This window comes from Euleptes europaea, chromosome 1, assembly GCF_029931775.1.
Source record: "Euleptes europaea isolate rEulEur1 chromosome 1, rEulEur1.hap1, whole genome shotgun sequence".
In the NCBI taxonomy this organism is placed as follows: domain Eukaryota; kingdom Metazoa; phylum Chordata; class Lepidosauria; order Squamata; family Sphaerodactylidae; genus Euleptes; species Euleptes europaea.
In genome coordinates this window covers 177,946,363-177,969,167 of record NC_079312.1, presented here as the reverse complement: position 1 = coordinate 177,969,167, position 22,805 = coordinate 177,946,363, and the positions used below count along the sequence as shown (strand labels likewise).

General features: G+C 49.9%; 1 protein-coding gene across 1 annotated transcript; it reads right to left on the bottom strand.

Annotated features, from left to right (window-relative positions):
• Positions 1 to 9,880: 9,880 nt before the first annotated feature.
• Positions 9,881 to 14,937, bottom strand: CCNQ (cyclin Q). Its single transcript, XM_056864102.1, has 5 exons — positions 14,822 to 14,937; positions 14,445 to 14,628; positions 13,108 to 13,240; positions 11,697 to 11,924; positions 9,881 to 9,970 (listed from the first exon to the last, which is right to left on the bottom strand). The coding sequence occupies exons 1-5, from the start codon at positions 14,931 to 14,933 to the stop codon at positions 9,881 to 9,883; spliced, it is 747 nt and encodes a 248-aa protein (XP_056720080.1). The 5' UTR covers positions 14,934 to 14,937.
• Between the last annotated feature and the right edge of the window lie 7,868 nt (positions 14,938 to 22,805).

Sequence of the window (22,805 nt, the reverse complement as noted above, 5' to 3'; positions counted from 1 at the left end):
TGCGACGAGCGGTCGAAAATGACTTTGTGCACACCTGGGGTGTCCAAGGTTCTCCTTGGAGCTGAGGACTAGCTGAGTGATGAGTCAGGAAGGAAAAGCAAGCAGGAGACGGGAGCTTTCTCCTCTTGCCTCCGGAGTATTTTTTAATTCCCCCTCTCGCAGGGGGTGGAAACGGACCAGGTTGGCTCGGGCGAACCAAGACAATGCCACGAAAGCAATAGAGCATACCACGGAGGGGGAGGGCAAGATAACAGTTTTCTTCAGAGTCACCCGTGACGGGGATGGGGCTGAGTCCTGGAGGGTGTACAGGAAAAACCACCCATTTCTCTAGTCTGTTCTTTGTTTCTCTTGGGACACAAAACACAGCCACCGAACCCACAAGGATCCCCCATTTGGGGGTTGCTTTGATTTGTTTCTGGGGACCTCTTTTCGTTTGTTTGTTTGTTTGTTTTCTTTTCTTCCAAAGTTTAAAAAAAGGAACTATATTTGCACCGGGGGGAAAAAAGAAAAAAGAAAAGAAAAAAAAGAGGAATAATCTAGACATCTATTATCCTAAAAATATATATATGATACCAACTGACAGATGTATTAACGGACCTTCTGACCATACGCATGCCTGTTATCAAAAACCCTCTTTTCCCCTTACCCCCCTCCCCGATGGAATTTCGGTCTGGGGCAAATTTGTTTGTTTTTTAAAAAAAAATCATTGCTTGCTGTAGCTTGTATTTTATACCAAGGTTTGCCAGGGAAAGGAGGATTTCCTATCAGGAGAGAGAACGGACTGAGTTCATTGCCGAGCGACTGAGCGATTAAAGCCCCGCAGAGCCCCGCAGATACCAAAGGACTGGAATTAGGGTCTGGTCTCAGTGACAAAATTTGGCTTTTTCAGGCAGTTGTCCGGAAATAGGGACCCAAAATGGGCTCCTGGCTGAGCAGGGCCCAATCCACCAAGCCCCCTGAAGAGCTCACAATCCAAATGCTTCCTGTACTTGGTCATTTTAACCAGCTTCCTAGATATCACTGAGCAAGAGAGGATGTTGGGGCCGGGGGATGGGGGAAATAAAAATGGCACTTTTTGTTTATGGCTGGGGTGGGGGGAACAACACCTTTCTTAAATTACCAGAGAATCGGTTAGGTTCCTAAATTATCACTGAGAAGCTGTCCAGTTTGTACAGTTCTGCACAGAATCTGGCATCCGGCAAATGAGCTGGATTTCTCGCCTTTCATTTCCGAAGCCAAGAAGTCGGTTTCTAGCCCAGAGGACAACTGGGGAACACGGGAAAACACAGGAGAACGTGAAGGTGGCTACTGCAGAAGACTATGTTTTCCAGTGGCTGAAATCCAGTAGTTAAGAATACTTCTTTGGTGTCATCAACTCAATTTGATAAGGTAGATTTATATTCAGCCCCATTCTGGAGTTCATTTATTCCCCCCACCATGCCTTTCTTTTGCGCTGTTGGGGAGATCAGTTACTCCAGGCTGGGCTCAGTGGCTCAGAAAGGGGCCATCACTTTTTTAGGAAGATTCATCCCAGGGTCTCTTCATCACTCACCACCTCCTGCTCAATTTTCTCCCCACTCCCTCCCTCCATCGCCCCATAATTTGGTTTGCCTGCTCCAGGCTGGGGACTACCTGGAGATTTTGGGGGTGGAGCCTGAAGAGGGTGGGGAGAGCACTTCAATGGGGTATAATGCCATAGGGTCCATCTTCCAAAGTGGCCATTTTCTCCAGGTGAGCTGATCTCTCTCTCCTGGCGGTCCATTGTAATCCCAGAGGTGATCTTTCCCTCACCTCTACCCCAAAAACCTCCCGCCAGAGGAGAGGGGAGACCTGGCAACCCTAGGAGGTGGTGATGTCCAACAGAACATTTTCCAGCCTCTGCTCCAAGCTTAGGGTTGCCAACTACCAGGTAGTAGCTGGAGATCTCCTGCTATTACAACTGATTTCCAGCCAAGCAAGATCATCCCACCTAGAGACAATGGCTGCTTTGGGAATTGGACTCTGTAGCATTGAAGTCCCTCCCCTCCTCAAACCCCGCCTTCCTCAGGCTGTGCCCCATAAGCCTCCAGATATTTCCCAACCCTGAGCTGGCAACCCTAAATCCCAGGAGACTGCCACCCACCACCAACTGGAGGTTGGCAACCCTACCTATAATATATGAGCTGAAAATCTAAGCAGCTCAGCCTCAGAAACGCCCATCATCAGGGAAAATCCAAAATGTAACTTGGTGGCAGCGGTGGTATTTTAGGGTTGTCATCCTTCAGGCGGACTAGAGATCTCCCAGAATTACAGTTGGATCTCCAGGCCACAGAGATCCGTTCCCCTGAAGGAAACAGCTGCCAGCAAGACTGAGCAAAAATTTGCACTCAGGTCTTCCCTGTCCACGGTTCCCCACATCACAACAGCTCTCCTTTAAAGCCCTACTATTTTAAGAATTATCCCTCGACGGCGTAGAAGAGAGAGAAAGAAAACAGTTGAATTTTGTGCCTAATGAAAATGCATCCCGCCCCTGCCTTCCACGAATTATCCCTGTTCTTTTCCCATCGCTAAATCAACACAACCTAGCAAGAGGTGCCAGTCAGAAAGAACCCGCATTCCTGTGTACCTCTGGCTCTCACAGGGAGCTGAGAGGAAAACGGAGTAGAAAGAACTTTCTAACTGTTGGAGCGGTTCCTCAGTGAAACAGGCTTCCTCGGGAGGTGGTGAGCTCTCCTTTCCTGGAGGTTGTGAAGCAGAGGCAAGATGGCCATCTGTCAGCAATGCTGATTCTATAACCTTAAGCAGATGAGGAGAGGGAGGGCATCTTGGGCATCTTCTGGGCATAAAGTAGGGGTCACTGGGGGTGTGGGGGGGAGGTAGTTGTGAATGTCCTGCATTGTGCAGGGGGTTGGACTAGATGACCTTGGTGGTCCCTTCCAACTCTATGATTCTATTAAAATGGAGGCTTCATCCCGGTCAAGAATAAGCTTCGGCAAAGCCAAAGCCCTGGGACGCTGTGCAAAGTCCCGGCGCTGAGGCCTGCAAGAATAGAGGCCACAAAAGAACTCTTCCCGCATCTGGCGCTTGTACTCAGAAGGGAGCAGGGCCTAGTGGTTAAAACCGAACGGGGGCAAGACAGCCGGGGGGGCATCCCAAGCCAGGACATTAGTCCCGGGCTGTGGAGCCAAATCACCCAGGACTCCCTGCAGCCTTGGCTCCCCCCCCCCCCATCTAAATAAAACCAAGGCTGAAGGGCTTATTAGCAGGCGGGTGTATTAGCAGGCAGGGGTGGGGGCATACTCTGCATTTTCCGTGGGCAAACCTGATTGAGAATACCAGCTGCAGCACCGTCAGAGAAGCCATCCCTTCCTTGGAAGGGCAAATGCCAAAACCCATCTTGTAAATCTCTTTGTCGCCATCTTTTCTTTCCGAGAAAAAACAACAACAACAAAAGCGGGGGGGGACGGAAAAAAAATTCTTTTTCCTCATCTGAGTGTTGAAAGAAGAAAATAAAATCCAAAATCTTAAGTGTTTAATTTTCGAGGAAAGGGAACGGGGGCAAAGGAAAACCTCGAGTCTCCGCCTTGGGCTTATTTTCATTCAATATTGTAGATATTATTGATAGAAGCAAAATATTATATATATATATATATATTTTAAAAAACATTCAAAAAAAAAGAAAGAAAGAGAGAGAAAGAGGTCACTTTGCTGCTGTACAAATTTGCCAGCCGTTTACCAGTGAGTTCTGCTATTTCACACCGATTGGGGGAGGGAGAAGGCATTCCCGCGAAGGGTGGGGGAGATTATCTTCTTGTCGGGGATATTTTTTTCTAAACCATATTTAAAATAAAAAAAAGAGTAGAGGATGAAGGTTTTTTTAAAAAAATAAATAAGTTTGAAACGTGATTGTACATTTGTCCAAATGGAAGGAAACCACCCCAAGATCACACATGGATCCTGACCTGTTAACTGGCTTTAAGTGGGACTAGATTATTATTATTACTTTTTAAATGCTGGCTACCATCAAAATCATATTTGGTGGCAGATGAAAAATGCCTACAGTCAGTTTATGTTAGGGACCATCTATAACAGGGGTGGGGAACCTTTTTTCCGCCAAGGGCCATTTGGATATTTATAACATCATTCGTGGGCCATACGAAATTATCAACTTAAAAATTAGCTGACCAAGCCCCAAGCGGGCAGCTGCCCAGATGACTGCCCCCCCCCGGCACAGGCAAGCAAGCAGGCATCCAACCGGGGGTGCACTCGCCCACCTGGTGACACAGGACGGTCTGTTGCACCAGCTGGGCGTAGCCGTCCATCCACACGCTGGAGTTGTTCCTGCTCTGAATGGTCGGGGCCGGATTCTTCAGCCGGCTCCTGCTACCTCCGCCTGCAGAGATGAAATGAGGACACGCTGGCTAAGAACTCGCCCCTCCCCTCCCGCCATGCATTCTGGCCCTGCACCCTATAGCCCCTCTATTGTCGCCACTTCCACCCCCAGCCCTCTTGTAGTACAGAGGGAATATGTTTCTCCATGGCCCAGGTGGGAAAGGGTTAACACAGTTTCTTGGGCAGTCCTAGCAGCTCCATAGCTAATGACTCTTCTGCAAGGGGGGAAAGGGTTCCTTTTCTCGGCAAAACAAACTTGAATAGAGGCTATTCCTGTCCGCGGGAGGGGGGTCGATCGCCAGTCTTAGATCCTTCTGAGCGAGAGATCTGCCAGGACCCATGAAGGGCCGGACCAAATGATTTCGCGGGCCTTAAACGGCCCCCGGGCCTGACGTTCCCCACCCCTGAGTTAAAGGGACCAGGCAAGTAGGTGATGTGAAAGACACATGCCTGAGGCCCTGGAGAGCAGCTGCCAGTCCAAGTAGACAATACTGACTCTGATGGACCAAGGGTCTGATTCAGTCAAAGGCAGCTCCATGTGCTCAAGAGTCCAGTGGCACCTTAAAGACTAACAAAATTTCTGGTAGGGTATGAGCTTTCGTGAGCCACAGCTCACTTCTTCAGATACTCACACGCTATATTCATGACATTCCTCATGTTCTTTTTCGCTACACTGAAACAGCACCAGCATCTCCCGTTTTCGTCACCGGGAACGTGCTCCAATGGCCCAATGGTTTTGGTGGCCCTTTGTGGACACCCTGCAGCAGTGATCCCCAACATGGTTTCTGCGGGCACCAGCCAAAGTGTTTCCTGATGTCCGCTTGATTCTTCCCCAAAGTGAGAAGCCGATCGTAACTTTCAGCCTGGTCCTTGGAATAGGAGGTGGATCACAAAAGTCCGACACCTTTGTGCCTGCAAGAAGAGCTAATTCGGAAGCAGATGCCTCCAACCTGGCTTTGAAGAGCCTAATACTTTGTGGAACCCCCCAAAGTTTGGCGACTGGACCCAGTGTCTGGTCTTGATGGCAGCCATTTTTGTTGCGATGAAGACGACGCTGCGTGCAGCTGCTGTGAAAAAGGCAAATTCCATGCTGACCGCAATTAGACAAGGAATAGAAAATAAAACTGCTGCTATCATACTTCCCTTGTACAAATCTACGGCGAGACCACGCTTGGAATACTGTGCACAGTTCTGGTCACCACCACACCTCCTAAAAAAGGATATTGCAGAGCTTGAGAAGGTGCAGAAAAAAGCAACCAAAATGATCAGGGGGGCTAGAGCAACTACCCTTCGAGGAGCGATTAAAACGCTTAGGGCTGTTTAGCTTAGAAAGAAGGCGGTTAAGGGGAGACAGAGGTCTATGAAATTATGCATGGTATGGAGAGAGTGGACAGGAAGAAGCTTTTCTCCCTCCCTCATAATACCAGAACGCAGGGTAATCTGCTGAAGCCTGCGGGTGAGAGATTCAAAACTGATAAAAGGAAGCATTTCTTCCCACAATGCATAGTTAAATTGTGGAACTCCCTACCCCAGGATGTGGTGATGGCTGCCAACTTGGAAGGCTTGAAGAGGGGAGTGGACATGTTCATGGAGGAGAGGGGTATCCATGGCTACTAGTCCAAATGGATACTAGTCATGATGCATACCTATTCTCTCCAGGATCAGAGGAGCATGCCTATAATATTAGGTGCTGTGGAGCGCAGGCAGGACAATGCTGCTGCAGTCGTCTTGTTTGTGGGCTTCCTAGAGGCACCTGGTTGGCCCCTGTGTGAACAGACCGGTGAACTTGATGGACCTTGGTCTGACCCAGCAGGGCCTTTCTTATGTTGCAACAAACACTACCTTTTCCCAAAATCGGCAGCTGGCTCAACAAGGTTGAAGACCCCAGCCCAACAGTACGTTCTGGATGCAAGCCAGGGGAAGGGGGGAGATGAGCCCAGATCCCTTGCCAGGGTGGTCAAGATGCCCCTACCCTCTGCCTTTGGCATTGTGACTAGGAACTCAATCAGCTGTCATTGCCCGTAGTTATTAGTTTAGTATCACAATTCACAGCCACTATGACCAAAAACATACACACGTCTACCATAACATATATCACAAACTACAGGCTCCAAAACATAAATATTTCCATGTATTAGCCCGGCATACACTGTAATAATAGCACACGTAGTCAGTTTCACAATTCAAATTAAAGAATCCAGCTCATACAGTCAATATCTATTGACTCTGTATGAGCAAGATTCTTTAATTGGAATTGTGAAACTGACTACGTGTGATATCATTGGTGTATGCCGTGCTAATACATGGAAGTATTTGTGTTTTGGAGCCTATAGTTTGTGATATATGTTATGGTAAACGTGTGTATGTTTTTGGTCATAGTGGCTGTGAATTGTGATACTAAATTTGGATAGCAGCTCAAGCTTTTTTGTTGTTACCAGTTGACAGAAGATCTAGGAAAGGGTGGGAAAGAATTAGAGCCGCGTGTACACAAGAGCAGGGGAAAGCAGGCTAGAGTATGAGTCCGTTCAGCCCACCATGGAGGGGTTTGCCCCAAATAAATGCAGCAGCCAAGCCTGGATCTCTCTCATTATATGATACATGCCTATTTGATACAGGTCTTTAAAATTATGCATGGTATAGAGAGTGGGGGTCACCTGCTGAAGATGGAGGGCAAGAGATTCAAAACAGATAAAAGGAAGAGTTTCTTCACACGATGCATGGTTAACTTGTGGAACTCCCTGCCCCAGGATGTGGTGATGGCTGCCAACTTGGAAGGCTTGAGGAGGGGAGTGGACGTGCTCACGGAGGGCTAGCCGCGGCTACTACTGCAAATGAATACAGGTCATGATGCATACCTATTCTCTCCATAATAATGCTGCTGCAGTTGTCTTGTGGGCTTCCTGGAGACACCTGGTTGGCTACTATGTGAACAAACTGCTGGACTTGATGGGCCTTGGTCGGATCCAGCAGGGCTTTTCTTATGGAGTATGGGGCTATCCATGGCTACTAGTCATAATGGCTACTAGTCATGATGCATAGCTATTCTCTCCAGTATCAGAGGAGCATGCCTATTAAATTAGATTGCTGTGGAACACAGGCAGGATGGTGCTGCTGCAGTCGTCTAGTTTGTGGGCTTCCTAGAGGCACCTGGTTGGCCACTGTGTGAACAGAGTGCTGGCCTTGATGGGCCTCGGTCTGATCCAGCAGGGCTTTCCTTAAGTTCTCGCATTCATTCACTATAATTTTAGGTCTCAGCCTTAATAAAGTAATGTGTGAAGAGGTCCCAGGAAATCATATTAAGTCTTAGCGAGGTTTTTAACTGATTGAGGCAGTGACCTCACCCCCGCCTCCTCTGCTCCCTTGTGTTCCCAGTTCCCCCTAACCTATCCAGGCATACTTCATCCCATAGTTCCAGGATTCTCAAAATCTCCTTTCCTAGTCTCAATCCTAGACCCTGCAACAAGAAAACCAAACACAACATCCCAAAACTGCCCTTGAAAAGCCCACCCCGTCCTGAGCAGTTCAACTTATCAATGCACACAAATAAAATAAAATAATTTTACTCCAGCCGGGGTAACCGCCATGAAACTGTGAATATCTAGGGAAAGAACAAATTCTTATCCCTTACGGGTACCAAGAATAGCAGTGGTTTCTACTCGGCATGTAGAAACCACCAGTGGTTTTGGCGGAGATGCTGTTATTTCAGGAAAAGGGCTGCTCTCTGCAAACAATTTCTGAATCCCAACAGTTTCAGGAGGGTATCCGCGTTGGTTGCCACAGAACAGCCAGATTCCAGTCCAGCAGCACCTTCGAGACTGCCACCGCAGAGAACTAAGCTCCGCCTGGACTGACAGCTGAGGAACGGCAGCCAGGCTTCGGCCCGAGAGGCTGGGGTGCCCAGGCAGAGTCGGACAGCAGCATGACTGGATGGAGAAGAGCTGGTTGGAAGAGGGCAGTGAGGGAGGCTATAAAAGAGGGAGGAAGTCGGCAAATGGGGGCAGTGCCAAGAGCCAGAAGGGGGGTGACACAGCCGCCGCGTCTCACCAAGAGCTGCTCAGCCCCAAGGCTAGAGCTCAGAGGGGGGAGGAAGATGAGTTGGTTTTGATATGCTAAATTTCTCTACCTCTTAAAGAAGAATCCAACTGGCTTACAATCGCCTTCCCTTTCCTTCCCCACAACAGACACCCTGTGAGGTAGGTGGGGCTGAGAGAACTGTGACTAGCCCACCTAGCTGGTTTCATGTGGAGGAGTGGGGAAACCAACCCGATTCATCAGATTAGCCTCCGTCACTCATGTGGAGGAGCGGGGAATCAAACCAGGTTCTCCAGATCAGCGTCCGCCACTCCAAACCACCGCTCTTAACCACTACACCATGCTGGCTGAAGAAGAAAGAGCACAGGCTGACATGATGACAGTCAGCCTCCTGTGAGCGTGAGAATGGCTGATCCCACCCTGGGCTCCGGCGGGGGTTCTGGGAGGCCTAAGGGAAGCCTCCGGGGTCTGCCGGTTGGCAAGTCAGCTCCTTGCATATGGACAACCGTCTGTGACGTAACAGGAGTAATTAACAGCCCCAGATTGGATCCCCACAGGCGCTTTCACACATGTTGAATAATAAACTTCCAATCCACTTTCAATGCGCTTTGCAGCTGGATTTTACTGTGTGAAACAGCAAAATCCACTTGTGAGCAATCGTTAAAGTGCCCTGAAAGTGGATTGAAAGTGCATGATTCAGCATGTGTGAAAGCATCCTTAGTCTCCCTGCATCCCCTCTGAATGAGCAACGGAGCCGTGACATTCGTCTCCCTCCCCAGAGGGCCTCACGGTAGGTCAGGAAATGACCCACACCGAGGGCTTGTATCCATTTGTCCCAACATCCACATGTGCACAGAGTGCCACCTGAGACGAGAACCCCGCACCAAAGTGAAGCACGAAAGAAGCCAGGCTCTCAGTCCCGTTTTTAGTCTCGATTAAAGAAACCGGACGAGCGGGGGGGGGGGGGGGCACACTGTGCATTGGAAGCCCCACAGATACAGAGTGAACACTCTTCCGGCGTGTCTCGCGCCCTTGGTGCTGCTGCGCCCTTGGTGCTGCTGGTTCCTGGTACGGGTCGAAGCAGAGCATCGGCCGCATCGGGTGCAGTTCCGGAGTTAGGGGGCGACAGAGAGGATCCGGGAAGCAACTTCCACCTCTAAGAAGGGATTGGACCCGCAGGCCTTTCCTCACCAGCCCCACTCCAAGTTTGAGGGGCAGGAGGTGACAAAGGCTGCAGTCTGAAAGCAGATGGAAAGAACCCGCCGGTTTAGAAGCATCGCAGGGGCCGGATTGAGCGGTTTGCCCCTTTGTCCAGGTGCCGGTGCCAGTCTAATCCTGTTCAAATGGCGGGATCAAAAGGAGTGAAGAAACCCAGAAAAGTATATGGCGCCTCTGCCTTCTGTTTGGGGCAACTGAGGTGACCGGAAGGCTTGGGGGACCGGGCCACAGCAGCCTTCTCCTCCTCGGCCAGAGGCACTTAGGCGATTTCCGTGTCCAGCGTGTAAATCTGTATCAAGTCCAAGACGATTTGGTCAATGACGTCCTTGGAGAGATCCTCACTGAAGACCTAGAAGGGCAGAAAACCAGGTAGGAGGAAAAGGTCCTGGAGAACCGGGGGGGGGGGAGGGCTGTGGCTCAGTGGGAGAGCATCTGCTTGACATGCAGAAGGTCCCGGGTTCATAAGAACATAAGAAAAGCCCTGCTGGATCGGACCATCAAGTCCAGCAGTCTGTTCACACAGCGACCACCCAGGTGCCTCCAGGAAGTTCACAAGCAAGACAACTGCAGCAGCATTATCCTGCCTGCGTTAAGAACATAAGGAAAGCCCTGCTGGATCAGACCATGGCCCATCAAGTCCAGCAGTCTTTTCACACAGTGGCCAATAAGATGCCTCTAGGAAGCCCACAAGCAAGAGGACTGCAGCAGCATTATCCTGCCTGTGTTCCACAGCACCTAATATAATAGGTGTGCTGCTCTGATACTGATGAGAATAAGTATGCATTGTGACTAGTATCTATTTGGACTACTAGCCATGGATAGCCCCATCCTCCATAAGAACATAAGGTGCCTCTAGAAATCCCACAAACAAGACGACTGCAGCAGCATTATCCTGCCTGTTTTCCACAGCACTGTAACAGGTATGCTCCTCTGATGCTGGAGAGAATAGCTATGTGTCATGACTAGTATCCATTTGGATTGGTAGCCATGGATAGCCCCACCCTCCAATAAGAACATAAGGAAAGCCCTGCTGGATCAGACCAGGACCCATCAAGTCCAGCAGTCTGTTCACATAGTGGCCAACCAGGGGCCTCTTGGAAGCCCCCAAACTAGATGACTGCAGCAGCATAGTCCTACCTGCGTTCCACAGCACCTAATATAATAGGCATGCTCCTCTGATCCTGGAGAGGATAGCTGTGCATCATGACTAGTATTCATTCCGACTAGTAGCCATGGATAGCCCCATCCTCCATAAGAACATCAGGAAAGCCCTGCTGGATAAGACCAATGCCCCTCAAGTCCAGCAGGCTGTTTACTCAGGGGCCAACCAGGAGCCTCTAGGAAGACCACAAACAAGACTGCAGCAGCATTGTCCTGTCTGTGTTCCAAAGCACCTAATATAACAGGCATGCTCATCCAATCCTGGAGTTCCTCGGGTTCAATCCCAGCATCTCCAGTTCAAAAAGTGGTCAGGTATTAAGTGATGGGAAAGACCTCTGCCTGGAGACCTTGGAGAGCTGCTGCCTGTCTGAGTAGACAATACTGACCATGATGGACTAAGGGTCTGATGCAGCAGAAGGCAGCTTCATTCATTCATGTGACGCTGGAAAGGTAAGCTGGCAGGGTTCCCTCCACCGCCCAGGAAGTGGAAGGCAGTTTGAAAGAGAATCCACCATTAGTGCTGCAAACAACCGTTCCACTTCCTGCCACTGGAAAAACAGGTCTGGCAGGTCTTTGTGCCGGTTCCAAATGTCAAGATGAGACCACGTGATCCTTCCTTAAGAGTCCCCTGCAAATCCTCGCCATCACAAGGAAAGCAATGCAAACAGCAAGAGGGGGTGTACCACTTAAGGAAGAATGAAACCAGCTTACAATCACCTTCCCTCCCCCTCCCCACAACAGACACCCTGTGAGGTAGGTGGGGCTGAGAGCGCTCTAAGAGAGCTGTGACTAGCCCAAGGTCACCCAGCTGGCTTCATGCATAGGAGTGGGAAAACCAACACGGTTCACCAGATTATGGAGTCCACCTAGACCTGATGCCTGAGGCCAAAGGCCCGCCCACTCGACCCCCGCACCTGCCACCACGGCCGCTCAGCTTCAGTGTCGGCGGGCACCTCCACTCCGTAACACTGCAGGGCGAGGTAGAGGACAGACACGGCGATGTGCTGCGGGGCATGCTGCAGGCACAGCGGCCGGTGGTAGCTGTCCCGCAGCAGGGCCCAGGCTGCCACCGCCACCGGGGTCCGGTCCCAACTGTGCCGGTTCATCCAGTGCTTTAGAGACAGCAAGTAGTGTAGCAGGTACTGCAAGGAGAAAATGGGCAGTCCGTCAGGGCTGGACAAGATGTGGAAGAGAAGAAGAAGAGTTGGTTTTTATATGCCGACTTTCTCTACCACTTAAGGAAGAATCAAACCGGCCTACAATCACCTTACTATCCCCTCCCCACAACAGACACCCTTTGAGGTAGGTGGGGCTGAGAGAGCTGTGAATAAGCCCAAGGTCACCCAGCTGGCTTCATGTGTAGGAGTGGGGGAACAAATCCAGTTCACCAGATTAGCCTCCGCCGCTCATGTGGAGGAGTGGGGAATCAAACCCGGTTCTCCAGATCAGGGTCCACTGCTCCAAACCACCACTCTTAACCACCACACCACGCTGTCTGGAGGTCACAGCTCAGGGGTCTCCAACCTTTTTTGAGCCTGTGAGCACCTTTGGTATCCTGACACAGGGTGGTGGGGGCAGCCACAAAATGGCTGCCAGGAAGCCTGAGTTTAAGGGGAAAGCAGAGTAATTAAAAAAAATACACTGGGAAAGAGCTGGCCCATTGCTTTCAATGGTGGGAAAGTTTGCCGGGCTCCTCCATAGAGAAGCATAGCAAAGTTCGCAATAGAGAATCTGACCGAGGCCACTTCACTATTTTTCTCTCTGGAGGAGAAGGATGGGGGCAACCCCTTCCAAACCCCATGAAACCGGACCCCTGGACCTAATCTTCACCAAACTTGGGGATTCATGCAAGGAGAATCTCTTGCAGCCACGCTGCAAATTTGGGGGCTCTATCTGAAAAAATGCTCCTCCAGGAGCTTCAAAAAAATCCCCATAGGCGCAAATGCCCGAATTTTTTAGGGAAACATGAAAATAAGCCGAATTCCCCTATTTGCCGGTATGGGGATTCAGCTTATTTTGGGTTCCCCAAAAAAATTCAGACCCAATAAACCCGAAATTTACGGGATTTTTGTGTGTGTGTGCACAAGCCTACTTCACATCCATGTTGAGCTCTTTCTCATTCCCAAACTCTGCCCTGCCCTCCTCCAGAACCCCCCAAAATCTCCAGTAATTTCCCAAGCAGAAATTGATGACCCTAGCAGCGGAGGCAGGACCCAGAGGTCTCAGCTTCCAGTCTCACCAAAAGGGAGACGAGCAATGGCTTAACCCCTTGCCTCCCACGCAAGGCACGCTTCCCGCTCCCGCCCTGGGCTGTGCGCGCTGGACCTTATGAGGATGCTGGAAGGAGACCCGGAAGCAGAGCACCCGCAGCATGAGCAGCTCACACTGGACGATGCTGTCCCTCAGCTCCCAGAAGAGGGTGTCCAGCTCCAGCGGCTCACTCCGCGGATGCATGTACCTGCACGGGAGGAAGAGAAAGATGCGAGAAGCAGCCACAGCCATTCCCGCCGTTCCCAACGGTTTCGCCTCTTCCTTTGAACCGGCTATTACAGATTCAAAGCGAGCCCGGGGGGGGGGGGGGAGAGGCGGCCTGTTCTGCTCCAGGCTTCACTGTGACCGCACAATCTTTTGTGAAGATTGTTTCAGGCGGGTGGCCATGTCGGTCCACAGTAGAAAAGCAAGACTGATACAGTTTCCGGGGCGTAAAATTTCGAGAGTCAATGTGCCTGTCGTCAGATACAAGTAGAAATGTATCTGGCGAAAGGAGCCTTGACCCTTGAAAGCTTATACCCTGGAAATCTTATCAGTCTTATGCACACTGGACTTATGCATATGAGAGATGCAAAATGAATTTTCTCCCAAAGACAGCGACTACCCCAAGGTATGAGTGAAGATTTAAACCTGCACCTCCTTTGTGCTAATACGACACCAGAAATGACTTTGGCCTGCTTCAGGTGGGCATTCTCCTGCTGCCGGCCCCTCACCCGCCCTCGCCTCTGGGGCTGGCAGGAGGTTCTCAAGCACTGGCTAAGGCCACGTCCGGACTTTTGCCCGGCTGCAACGTTGGCATGTAGCCCGACGTCACGCCCACCCCTTGCCCCACCCTCAACATCCTAGGGGTGCCAAGCAGCTGCCTAGAATTGGAGGGGCTGTGGGTCAGTAGTAGAGCCTCTGCCTGGCATGCAGAAGGTCCCAGGTTCAATCTGCAGCATATCCAGTTAAAAGAGACTACCGTAGGTAAGTAGGTGATGTGAAAGACCTCCACCTGAGACCCTGGAGAGCTGCCGCCAGCCTGAGTAGACAATACTGACTTTGATGTACCCAGGGTCTGATTCAGTATAAGGCAGCTTCATGTGTTCATGTGTACTACACTCCTAACCCAGCATTCACAGTTGGAAGGGACCACCAGGGTTATCAAGTCCAACCCCCTGCACAATGCAGGAAATTCACAACTACCTCTCCCCCAGTGACCCCTACTCCATGCCCAGAAGACGGCCAAGAAGCCCTCCCTCTCATGGTCTGTTAAGGTCATAGAATCAGCACTGCTGACAGATGTCCATCTAGCCTCTACTTAAAAACCTCCAGGGAAGGAGAGCTCACCACCTCCCGAGGAAGCCTGTTCCAGTGAGGAACGCCTCTGTTAGAAAACAACTCTTCATTACCTGTGGGACACATTGATGATGTCCCTTGTCCGCAGATGCTGCTCTTCCACCTTCCCGGCCAGGTACAGGGCAGCCATGGCGACCAGGTAGGGGTCATAGGATTCCAGAGGCACCTCCGTAAAGAAGCGGTGATAGATGGAGCATGCTGTGGCAATGGGGACGGAGCGCAAGCCCAGTTTCACGCCTGCAGGGAAGGGGACACAGCGAGTGGGCCTCCCGCTCGACGCTGAATGGAGCCTGTGACGAGGCGTAATCCGCCTTGACTCGAGGCAGAAGGACCACAGGGCATGGGAAGAGAGCGGTCTCGGGCAGCAGAGAGGGCACGCAGTCAGGGGGAGAAGCACCAGAAGGCAGACATAGAAGCCACGCTCCCTCACCTGCCTCCATGATGAACCTGCAGACTTTGAAGTGCGTCCTGGCATCGGGAGGGATCCGGCTGGCCTCCTGCAACCCGGTGGGATCCATAAACTTCGGCCCGTCCCGAAGCATCTGCACAAGTCAAAGGAGCCTGGTCAGATTCGGAAGCTGGCCTTAGGGGAGGGGCTGTGGCTCCGTGGCAGAGCATCTGCTTGGCATGCAGAAGGTCCCAGGTTCAATCCCCAGCATCTCCAGTTAAAGGGACTAGGCAAGTAGGTGATGTGAAAGACCTCTTCCTGAGACCCTGGAGAGGGGCTGTGGCTCAGTGGTAGAGCATCTGCTTGGTGTGCAGAAGGTCCCAAGTTCAATCCCCGATCTCCAGAGTCTCAGGCAGAGGTCTTTCACATCTCCTCCTTGCCTAGCCCCTTTAACTGGAGATGCTGGGGATTGAACATGGGACCTTCTGCATGCCAAGCAGATGCTCTACCTCTGAGCCACGGCCCCTCTCTATGGCTCTCCAGGGTCTCAGGCAGGGGTCTTTCACATCACCTGCTTGCCTGATCCCTTTAACTGGAGATGCCGGGGATTGAACCTGGGACCTTCTGCATGCCAAGCAGATGCTCTGCCACTAAGCCACAGCCCCTCCCCTACTAAGGCCCTTCTCCTCACCAAACCCTGCTCTCACCAGGCTCCACCCCCAAGATCTCCAGGAATTACCCAACCCAGAGTTTTCAACCCTACATCAGGCGGCCTGACCTACCCCAAAGGGTTGTTGTTGTAAGGAGGGGGAAGTCACAAGGAAACCATGGCCCTCCATCCTGAACTTAATAAGGTTTTAATTATAGTCTATTTTATAGTATGTATTAGTGGGGGAGCCAGCTGACGCTCGGTTGTGACGTCACGCGCAGCGCAGGCGGCGTCACACAATGAGGTCATCCGTAGCACGCTCGCTTCGGAGGGAAAAACGTCACGCCGCCGTGATTGACAACCCCAGCCTATGGGCGCCGAGCGTCGGGTGGGGGGTCATGTGACCTCTCACCCAATCAAGCGCCGCTTGTGTGTTGGGGAGGGGGGGGTCCGAGGCTCCCCCGACGAGCTTCTCAATACCCGGATGTCCCCTCAGCCGCCCGACTCAAGAGCCGCATTCAGGGCTTCGGTTCGTTTACTTCCGGGTTGAGGGGGCTTTCCCGTCAATTATAGGCGCTTTAAAACCGCCCAATCAGAAACGCGCCCCCACAGGTGTGACATCAACACGCGACACGAAACTACCGTCAGAGGCGACTGCCTCGTGTCCTGTGCAGTCGTTCTCGCAGACCTGCATTCCTTTCCCTACCAAATTTTGTTCCGGCGCCTGAGATAGACAGCCCTCTATTGAGGTCCTTCTTGAGGCAGTCCCGATTACGATTGGCCGCTGATTAGCCGGCATCCAATAGCAAGAAGGCTTCGACGTCATGCCGCTTTCCCCTAATAGGGCGTGGCAATGGAGGAGCCGGCTAAACGGACCAATCACTCGACGCCGAGCGCTCGGAAGGCGGCCGTTTAACGAGCGGCTCTTGCAACTAGCTAATCACTGGAGAGGAAAGATGGAGGGCGGAGGAGGCAGTTCGATCGTCTGCAGTGGTGCCAACTCCAGCCGGGAAATTCCTGGAGATTTGGAGGAAACGAATATTTGGGAAGGGGTTTCGCCTTGAATCTAGTGTTTTTCCTCTGAAGCGTACATTATCTCCAAGGAGATTGATCTCTGTTGTCTGGAGATCAGTGGCAATTCTGGGAGGTCTCCAGCCCCCACCTGGAGGTTGGCAACCCTAATTCTCAGTGGGAGAGTATTAGGCACCAGGTTTTGCCATTGTTTTTATGCCAAGTTTGCATTACTTGTGTTTAGGGTTGCCAGGTCCCTCTTCGCCACTGGTGGGAGGTTTTTGGGGCGGAGCCTGAGGAGGGCGGGGTTTGGGGGAGGGGAGGGGCTTCAAAGCCATAGAGTCCAATGGCCAAAGCGGCCCTTTTCTCCAGGTGAACTGATCTCTCTCGGCTGGAGATCAGTCGTAATAAGCAGCAGATCTTCTGCTGTTACCTGGAGGTTAAGCACAGACTATGGCTATATATAACTCTATGATAAGTGTATTAGAATGATCGACAAAGGCTACAAGGCCAATGTTACATGAAAATTACACTGTTACTACAAAAAGTACAGTCACATTCATTACTGTAAGTAACAACTTGAAATAAGCATGATTTGATATTTGATAATATTGTTAATATAGAAGTTTAGATATTTATAGCACAATATTGTAAGATATGTTTATTGGTACAGGAACGGGACTGATGAAGAACTGTGAAAGGATCGTCTCCCTAGGCATCGTCACTGTGCACCATCCTTCAGAGAAGATTGTATTTTTGGAATGAATACTTTTTGTAGTAACAGTGTAATTTGCATGTAACATTGGCATTGTAGCCTTATACGCTTATCTTAGAGTTATATATAGCCACAGTCTGTGCTTAGTTACTAACCGTAGGTATTGGTACAGAAGTGTCCTTTTGGATTGCTAAGCTACCTGGAGGTTGGCAACCCTACTTGTATTTGTTTTATTTATAATGAGTCCATGCTGCTCAGGGTTGCCAAACTCCAGGTGGGACTGGATATCTCCTGCTATTACAACTGATCTCCAGCCGATAGAGATCAGTTCACCTGAAGGAAATGGCCTCTTTGGCTATTGGACTCTATGGCATTGAAGCCCCTCCCCAAACCCCACCCTCATCAGGCTCCGCCCCTAAAACCTCCCGCAGGTGGCGAAGGGGGACCTGGCAACCCTGACACTGCTTGAATTGGATTGTGCAAGCAGAGATGGGACAATGCAAAAATTACCTTTGTTACATTTAAATTGCATGTGGTAAATACATTAGCATGCCTCATAGGGTTTCCAGCTCCGGGTTGGGAAATACCTGGAGATTTTGGGGGGCGGAACCTGAGGAGGGGAGGATTAGGGAAGGGGAGGGACTTCAGCACCATAGAGGCCAACTTCCTAAGCAGCCATTTTCTCCCGGGGAACTAATCTCTATCAGCTGGAGATCAGTTGTAATAGCGTGAGATCTCCAACTACTACCTGGAGGTTGGCAACCATAATGCCTCATTAAGTAGGGTTGCCAACCTTCAGGGGCATAAGGGCCTGCCCTGCTAAGTTCTTACCTTATGCTAGCCTGTGTGCGGCAACTACCATAGTTTTCAGTGGTTGCTTGTTCCCAGCTAAGTGTGCGTACCATTATTATTTATTTTAAACATTTGTATGCTGCTTTTGACCACACATGGTCCATCAAAGTCAGTATCGTCTACTCAGACCGGCTCTCTAGGGTCTCAGGCAGAGGTCTTTCACATCACCTACTTGCCTAGTCCCTTTAACTGGAGATGCGGAGGATTGAACCTGGGACCTTCTGCATGCCAAACAGATGCTCTACCACCAAGCCACAGGCCCTCCCTGTGCCCCAAGATTACAGTCTAAGGCAGGGGTTCCCAAACTTTTCGGGCCACTGCTCCCTTGGTTCCACAAACTCAACCCCAGCGTCCCCTACCCTATCCTATACAAAGCATATAGGGGTTTGCATGACTCACTAAAGAAAATAAGAACAATAAAATTTCAAAACAGTAACAATTAATTGCACATCTATTCAAAATCAAATTTAAACTTTTTAGTTGAAATGTTTTCAACAAAACTGATGAACTTGATCCAGTGGTACCAGCTCTTCAAAGTCTGGGGGGAAATTCTGATCATTTCCCCCAAATTTGCCAGGATGGTGCCATAGCTTGAACTATTGTAAATTAGCGAACAACACAGTTGAAGGGGCCCACCTCTAGCGCCCCTAGGGTTGCCAACCTCCAGGTAATAGCAGAAGAGCTCCTGCTATTACAACTGATCTCCAGCCGATAGAGATCAATTCCCATGGAGAAAACGGCTGCTTTGGCAATTGGACTCGATGGCATTGAAGCCCCTCTCCTCCCAAACCCTGCCCTACTCAGGCTCCGCCCCCCCCAAATCTCCCACCAATGGTGAGGAGGGACCTGGCAATGCTAAATGCCCCCCTGCTGCCCTCTTGCCTCTTAGTGCCCCCCTAGGTAATCCCACCGCCCTGACCTGGATGGCCCAGGCTAGCCTGATCTCATCAGATCTCAGAAGCTAAGCAGGATCAGCCCTGTTTAGTATTTGGATGGGAGACCTCCAAGGAAGTCCAGGGTTGCTGTGCAGAGGAAGGCACTGGCAAAAAAACCCCACCTCTGTTAGTCTCTTGCCATGAAAACCCCAAAAGGGGTCGCCATAAGTCAGCTGCGACTAGAAGGCACTTTAGACACACACACACACAGGTAATCCCCCCCAGGGGGTGGTACTGCTCACTTTGGGAACCACTGGTCTAAGGGCTTAAACAGATGAGCTGACAATTGTGCGTCTGATTCTGCATCTTGTTCTGTCTATAAAATGCAGAGTGGAGCCTCATGGAGCCTCGCTTTGCCTCGGAGTTGCAGACACTCTACCTAGGGTTGCCAACTGCCAGGTACTAGCTGGAGATCTCCTGCTATTACAACTGATCTTCAGCCGATAGAGATCAGTTCCCCTGGAGAAAATGGCCCCTTTGGCAATTGGACTCTATGGCATCGAAGCCCCTCTCTTCCACAAACCCCACCCTCCTCAGGCTCCCCCCAAAAAACCTCCCACCAGTGGAGAAGAGGGACCTGGCAACCCTAACTTTACCACTGAGCCACGGCCCTTTCCACCAACATGGGGTCCCCAAGTCTTTGTCACCCCAGACTAATTCAAACCAATAAATTAGACCTGTTTAAAATGCTACAGAACGTAAGCCCTGACCTGGATGGTCCAGGCTAGCCCAATCTTGTCAGATCTGGGAAGCTAAGCAGGGGTCAGACCAGTTTAGTATCTAGATGGGGATACCACCAAGGAAGTCCAGGGTCGCTTCGTGGAGGCAGGCAATGGCAATCCACCTCTGGATGTCTCTTGCCTTGAGAACCCTATGGGGTCGCCATAAATCAACTGCGAACTGATGGCACTTCCTACCATCATAAAATAAAATGGGTGCTAAGAGGAAAAAAAATAAGGCTGAGGCGGATGGTGCAAAGCAAGCTAAATAGATATATAAATATATTATTATTCAATTATTACTAGGGTTGCCAGGTCCCTCTTCGCCACTGGCGGGAGGTTTTGGGGGCAGAGCCTGAGGTGGACAGGGTTTGGGGAGGGGAGGGACTTCAACGCCATAGAGTCCAATGGCCAAAGTGGCCCTTTCCTCCAGGGGAACTGATCTCTATTGGCTGGAGGTCAGTTGTAATAGCAGGAGATCTCCAGCTAGTACCTGGAGTAGGGTTGCCAGGTCCCCCTTCGCCACCAGCGGGAGGTTTTTGGGGCGGAGCCTGAGGAGGGTGGGGTTTGGGGAGGGGAGGGGCTTCAATGCCATAGAGTCCTATGGCCAAAGCAGCCATTTTCTCCAGGGGAACTGATCTCTATCGGCTGGAGATCAGTTGTAATAGCGGGAGATCTCCAGCTAGTACCTGGAGGTTTAGCAAAAAAGAACTAGCACTACTCAATCAAGAAATTAAACAATTAAACAAAGTTCAACTTAAGACCGGAAGGTTTAGCAGCCCTTTTCTTTGGGAGCATAAAAATCAATTAAAAATTCCAAAAAATAGTATATTATAAGAAACTAATACGTTTTACGAAAAAGGAAGAAAATTAAATTATATGGAATATATTCCTCCCAATGAGTATGCTTTCTAACACACTAAGAGGCTGATGAAGCTGTGCTTTGGTGAAAGCGCTAAGATATCCGGAATAGCGTTTCCTCCGTTGTCTTTATATAATCTTTGGACCTATATGGACTTTGTATCTACGTTTGGATCAGAAGAGGATTGAATAGGATAAGACCTTTGGACTTTGGACTTTTTTCCATTTGTTCCTAATATTTCTTTGTTTATAGTGTTTATAGTGTTTATATTGTATGTATTGCACACTTGTGGTGGTTTCTATTATAGCACCTTAATGAATTGTTTAATTTCTTGATTGAGTCGTGCTAGTTCTTTTTTGCTATACTTGTTACTAGTACCTGGAGGTTGGCAACCCTAACCTGGAGGTTGGCAAACCTAATTATTACTGTTGGCAAAACACTTAGGAAATTTTGGGGATTTTACCGGAGTAATAAAATGTATTTTTCCTTTCTTTTGCACCATTGTTGTTGGCCTTATTTTTTACTTTCTACCACCACCAAGGAACATAATAAACAAACAAATATTCATCATGGTGGGGAAATGGTTACCATTTGTCCTCCAGCTTGCTTTGCTCCTAATTTCCCTTTCCTGAAGCTGCTTTTTCCTTATTAAAAATGCATAAACTTGTGTTTTTCTTTTATAACTTCATTTTCTCCAGGGGAACAGATCTGGTTGGCCCCTGTGTGAACAGACTGCTGGGCTTGATGGGCCTTGGTCTGACCCAGCAGGGCTTTTCTTATGTTCTTATCTCTGTTTCCAGGAGATCAGTTGTAATCCCAGATCTCCAGCCACCACCTGGAGGTTGGCAACCCAAGCTATAGCATATGTGAGACCGCTTGACTTCACTACAAGGCTTTCTCTGATCCCTATTTCCATCAAGAAATGGACAGTCAGATTTGTTAAGGTAAAGGTAGTCCCCTGTGCAAGCACCGGGTCATTACTGACCCTTGGGATGACGTCACATCCCGCCATTTACTAGGCAGACTCTGTTTACGGGGTGGTCAGATTTGTTAGTGATCCGTTAACTCTGCAGCTTCTTCTTTTGTCCATAAAATGACCTAGAGGATAGACTTTGTCCGAGTGAGTTGTTTTTATATTTTTAAAAAATCAGAACACTGCGGTATCTTGAATTTTGCAACCTGCATGACTCAGAATAAGCTCATTTGCATGCTAATTTGTATGATTTTAATGTGCCCTTTCCCCACTGCTTTACAGAATTTACTCTGCCATTCCTGCTAGTCAGAGGAAAACAGCCCGCCCTCCGCAACGTCCCTAGTTTCTTTCATCTGCACTTGCCGGATTATCGTTTTTGAATCGTGATACCCCAACCTCAACATTCTTGTACAGTGATGCATTTTGCCAAGCCTCAGAGCTAGCAAATGGCTTATTTTTTAAAAAACAAGGAAAAATGAGGACTCAATTCTAGCTCCGTTTGCAGGTCTTCTCTGAACCAGCAGTATCACAGCATCTGGTGACAAATGGCTTGTATTGCAGGCAAATGCGACCGAGTTGTTCCAATGAAGAGATGGAGGTATTGTGCTATATATTACCTATCCTCATAAATCTGTCAAAGGGGAGGAGCCGGATAACCCTGCTCGAATCTGGTGAACACCCAAATTCAAAGCGCTCTAGGGCACCTCTGCCAGGGCTCGGTTTGTGCCAAGCTGCAGCGATGTGCAAATCAACCACGAATGGGCACTTGCCCAGCTCCGTGTGGTAATACTCTGTCAGACACAAATACCTATGTGTGGTGTAGTGGTGCAGTGGTTAAGAGTGGTGGTTTGGAGCGGTGGACTCTGATCTGGAGATCCGGGTTTTATTCCCCCACTCCTCCACCTGAGTGGCAGACGCTAGTCTGATGAACTGGGTTTGTTTCCCCGCTCCTACACACGAAGCCAGCTGGGTGACCTTGGGCTAGTCACAGCACTCTCAGCCCCACCTACCTCACAGGGTGTCTGTTGTGAGGAGGGGAAGGGAAGAAGTCAGCAATGCTGGTTCTATGACCTTAAGCAGATGATGAGAGGCAGGGCATCGTGGCTATCTTCTGGGTATGCAGTAGGGTCACTGGGGGGGGGGGAGGTAGCTGTGAATTTCCTGCATTGTGCAGGGGGTTGGACTAGATGACCCTGGTGGTCCCTTCCAATTCTATGATTCTAAGAAGAAGAAGAGTTGGTTTTTATATGCCGACTTTCTCTGCCACTTAAGGCAGAATCAAACCAGCTTACAATCACCTTCCCTTCCCC

What these genes read in the sequence shown, in the direction of transcription:
- CCNQ (XM_056864102.1), bottom strand. Translation starts at nt 14,933, where the DNA reads ATGCTTCGGGACGGGCCGAAGTTTATGGATCCCACCGGGTTGCAGGAG. An exon ending in ATCATCAATGTGTCCCACAG is followed by an intron (nt 13,241 to 14,444) that starts GTAATGAAGAGT and finishes CCTCCCGTGCAG; the next exon opens with GTACATGCATCCGCGGAGTG. An exon ending in CCTTCCAGCATCCTCATAAG is followed by an intron (nt 11,925 to 13,107) that starts GTCCAGCGCGCA and finishes TTCTCCTTGCAG; the next exon opens with TACCTGCTACACTACTTGCT.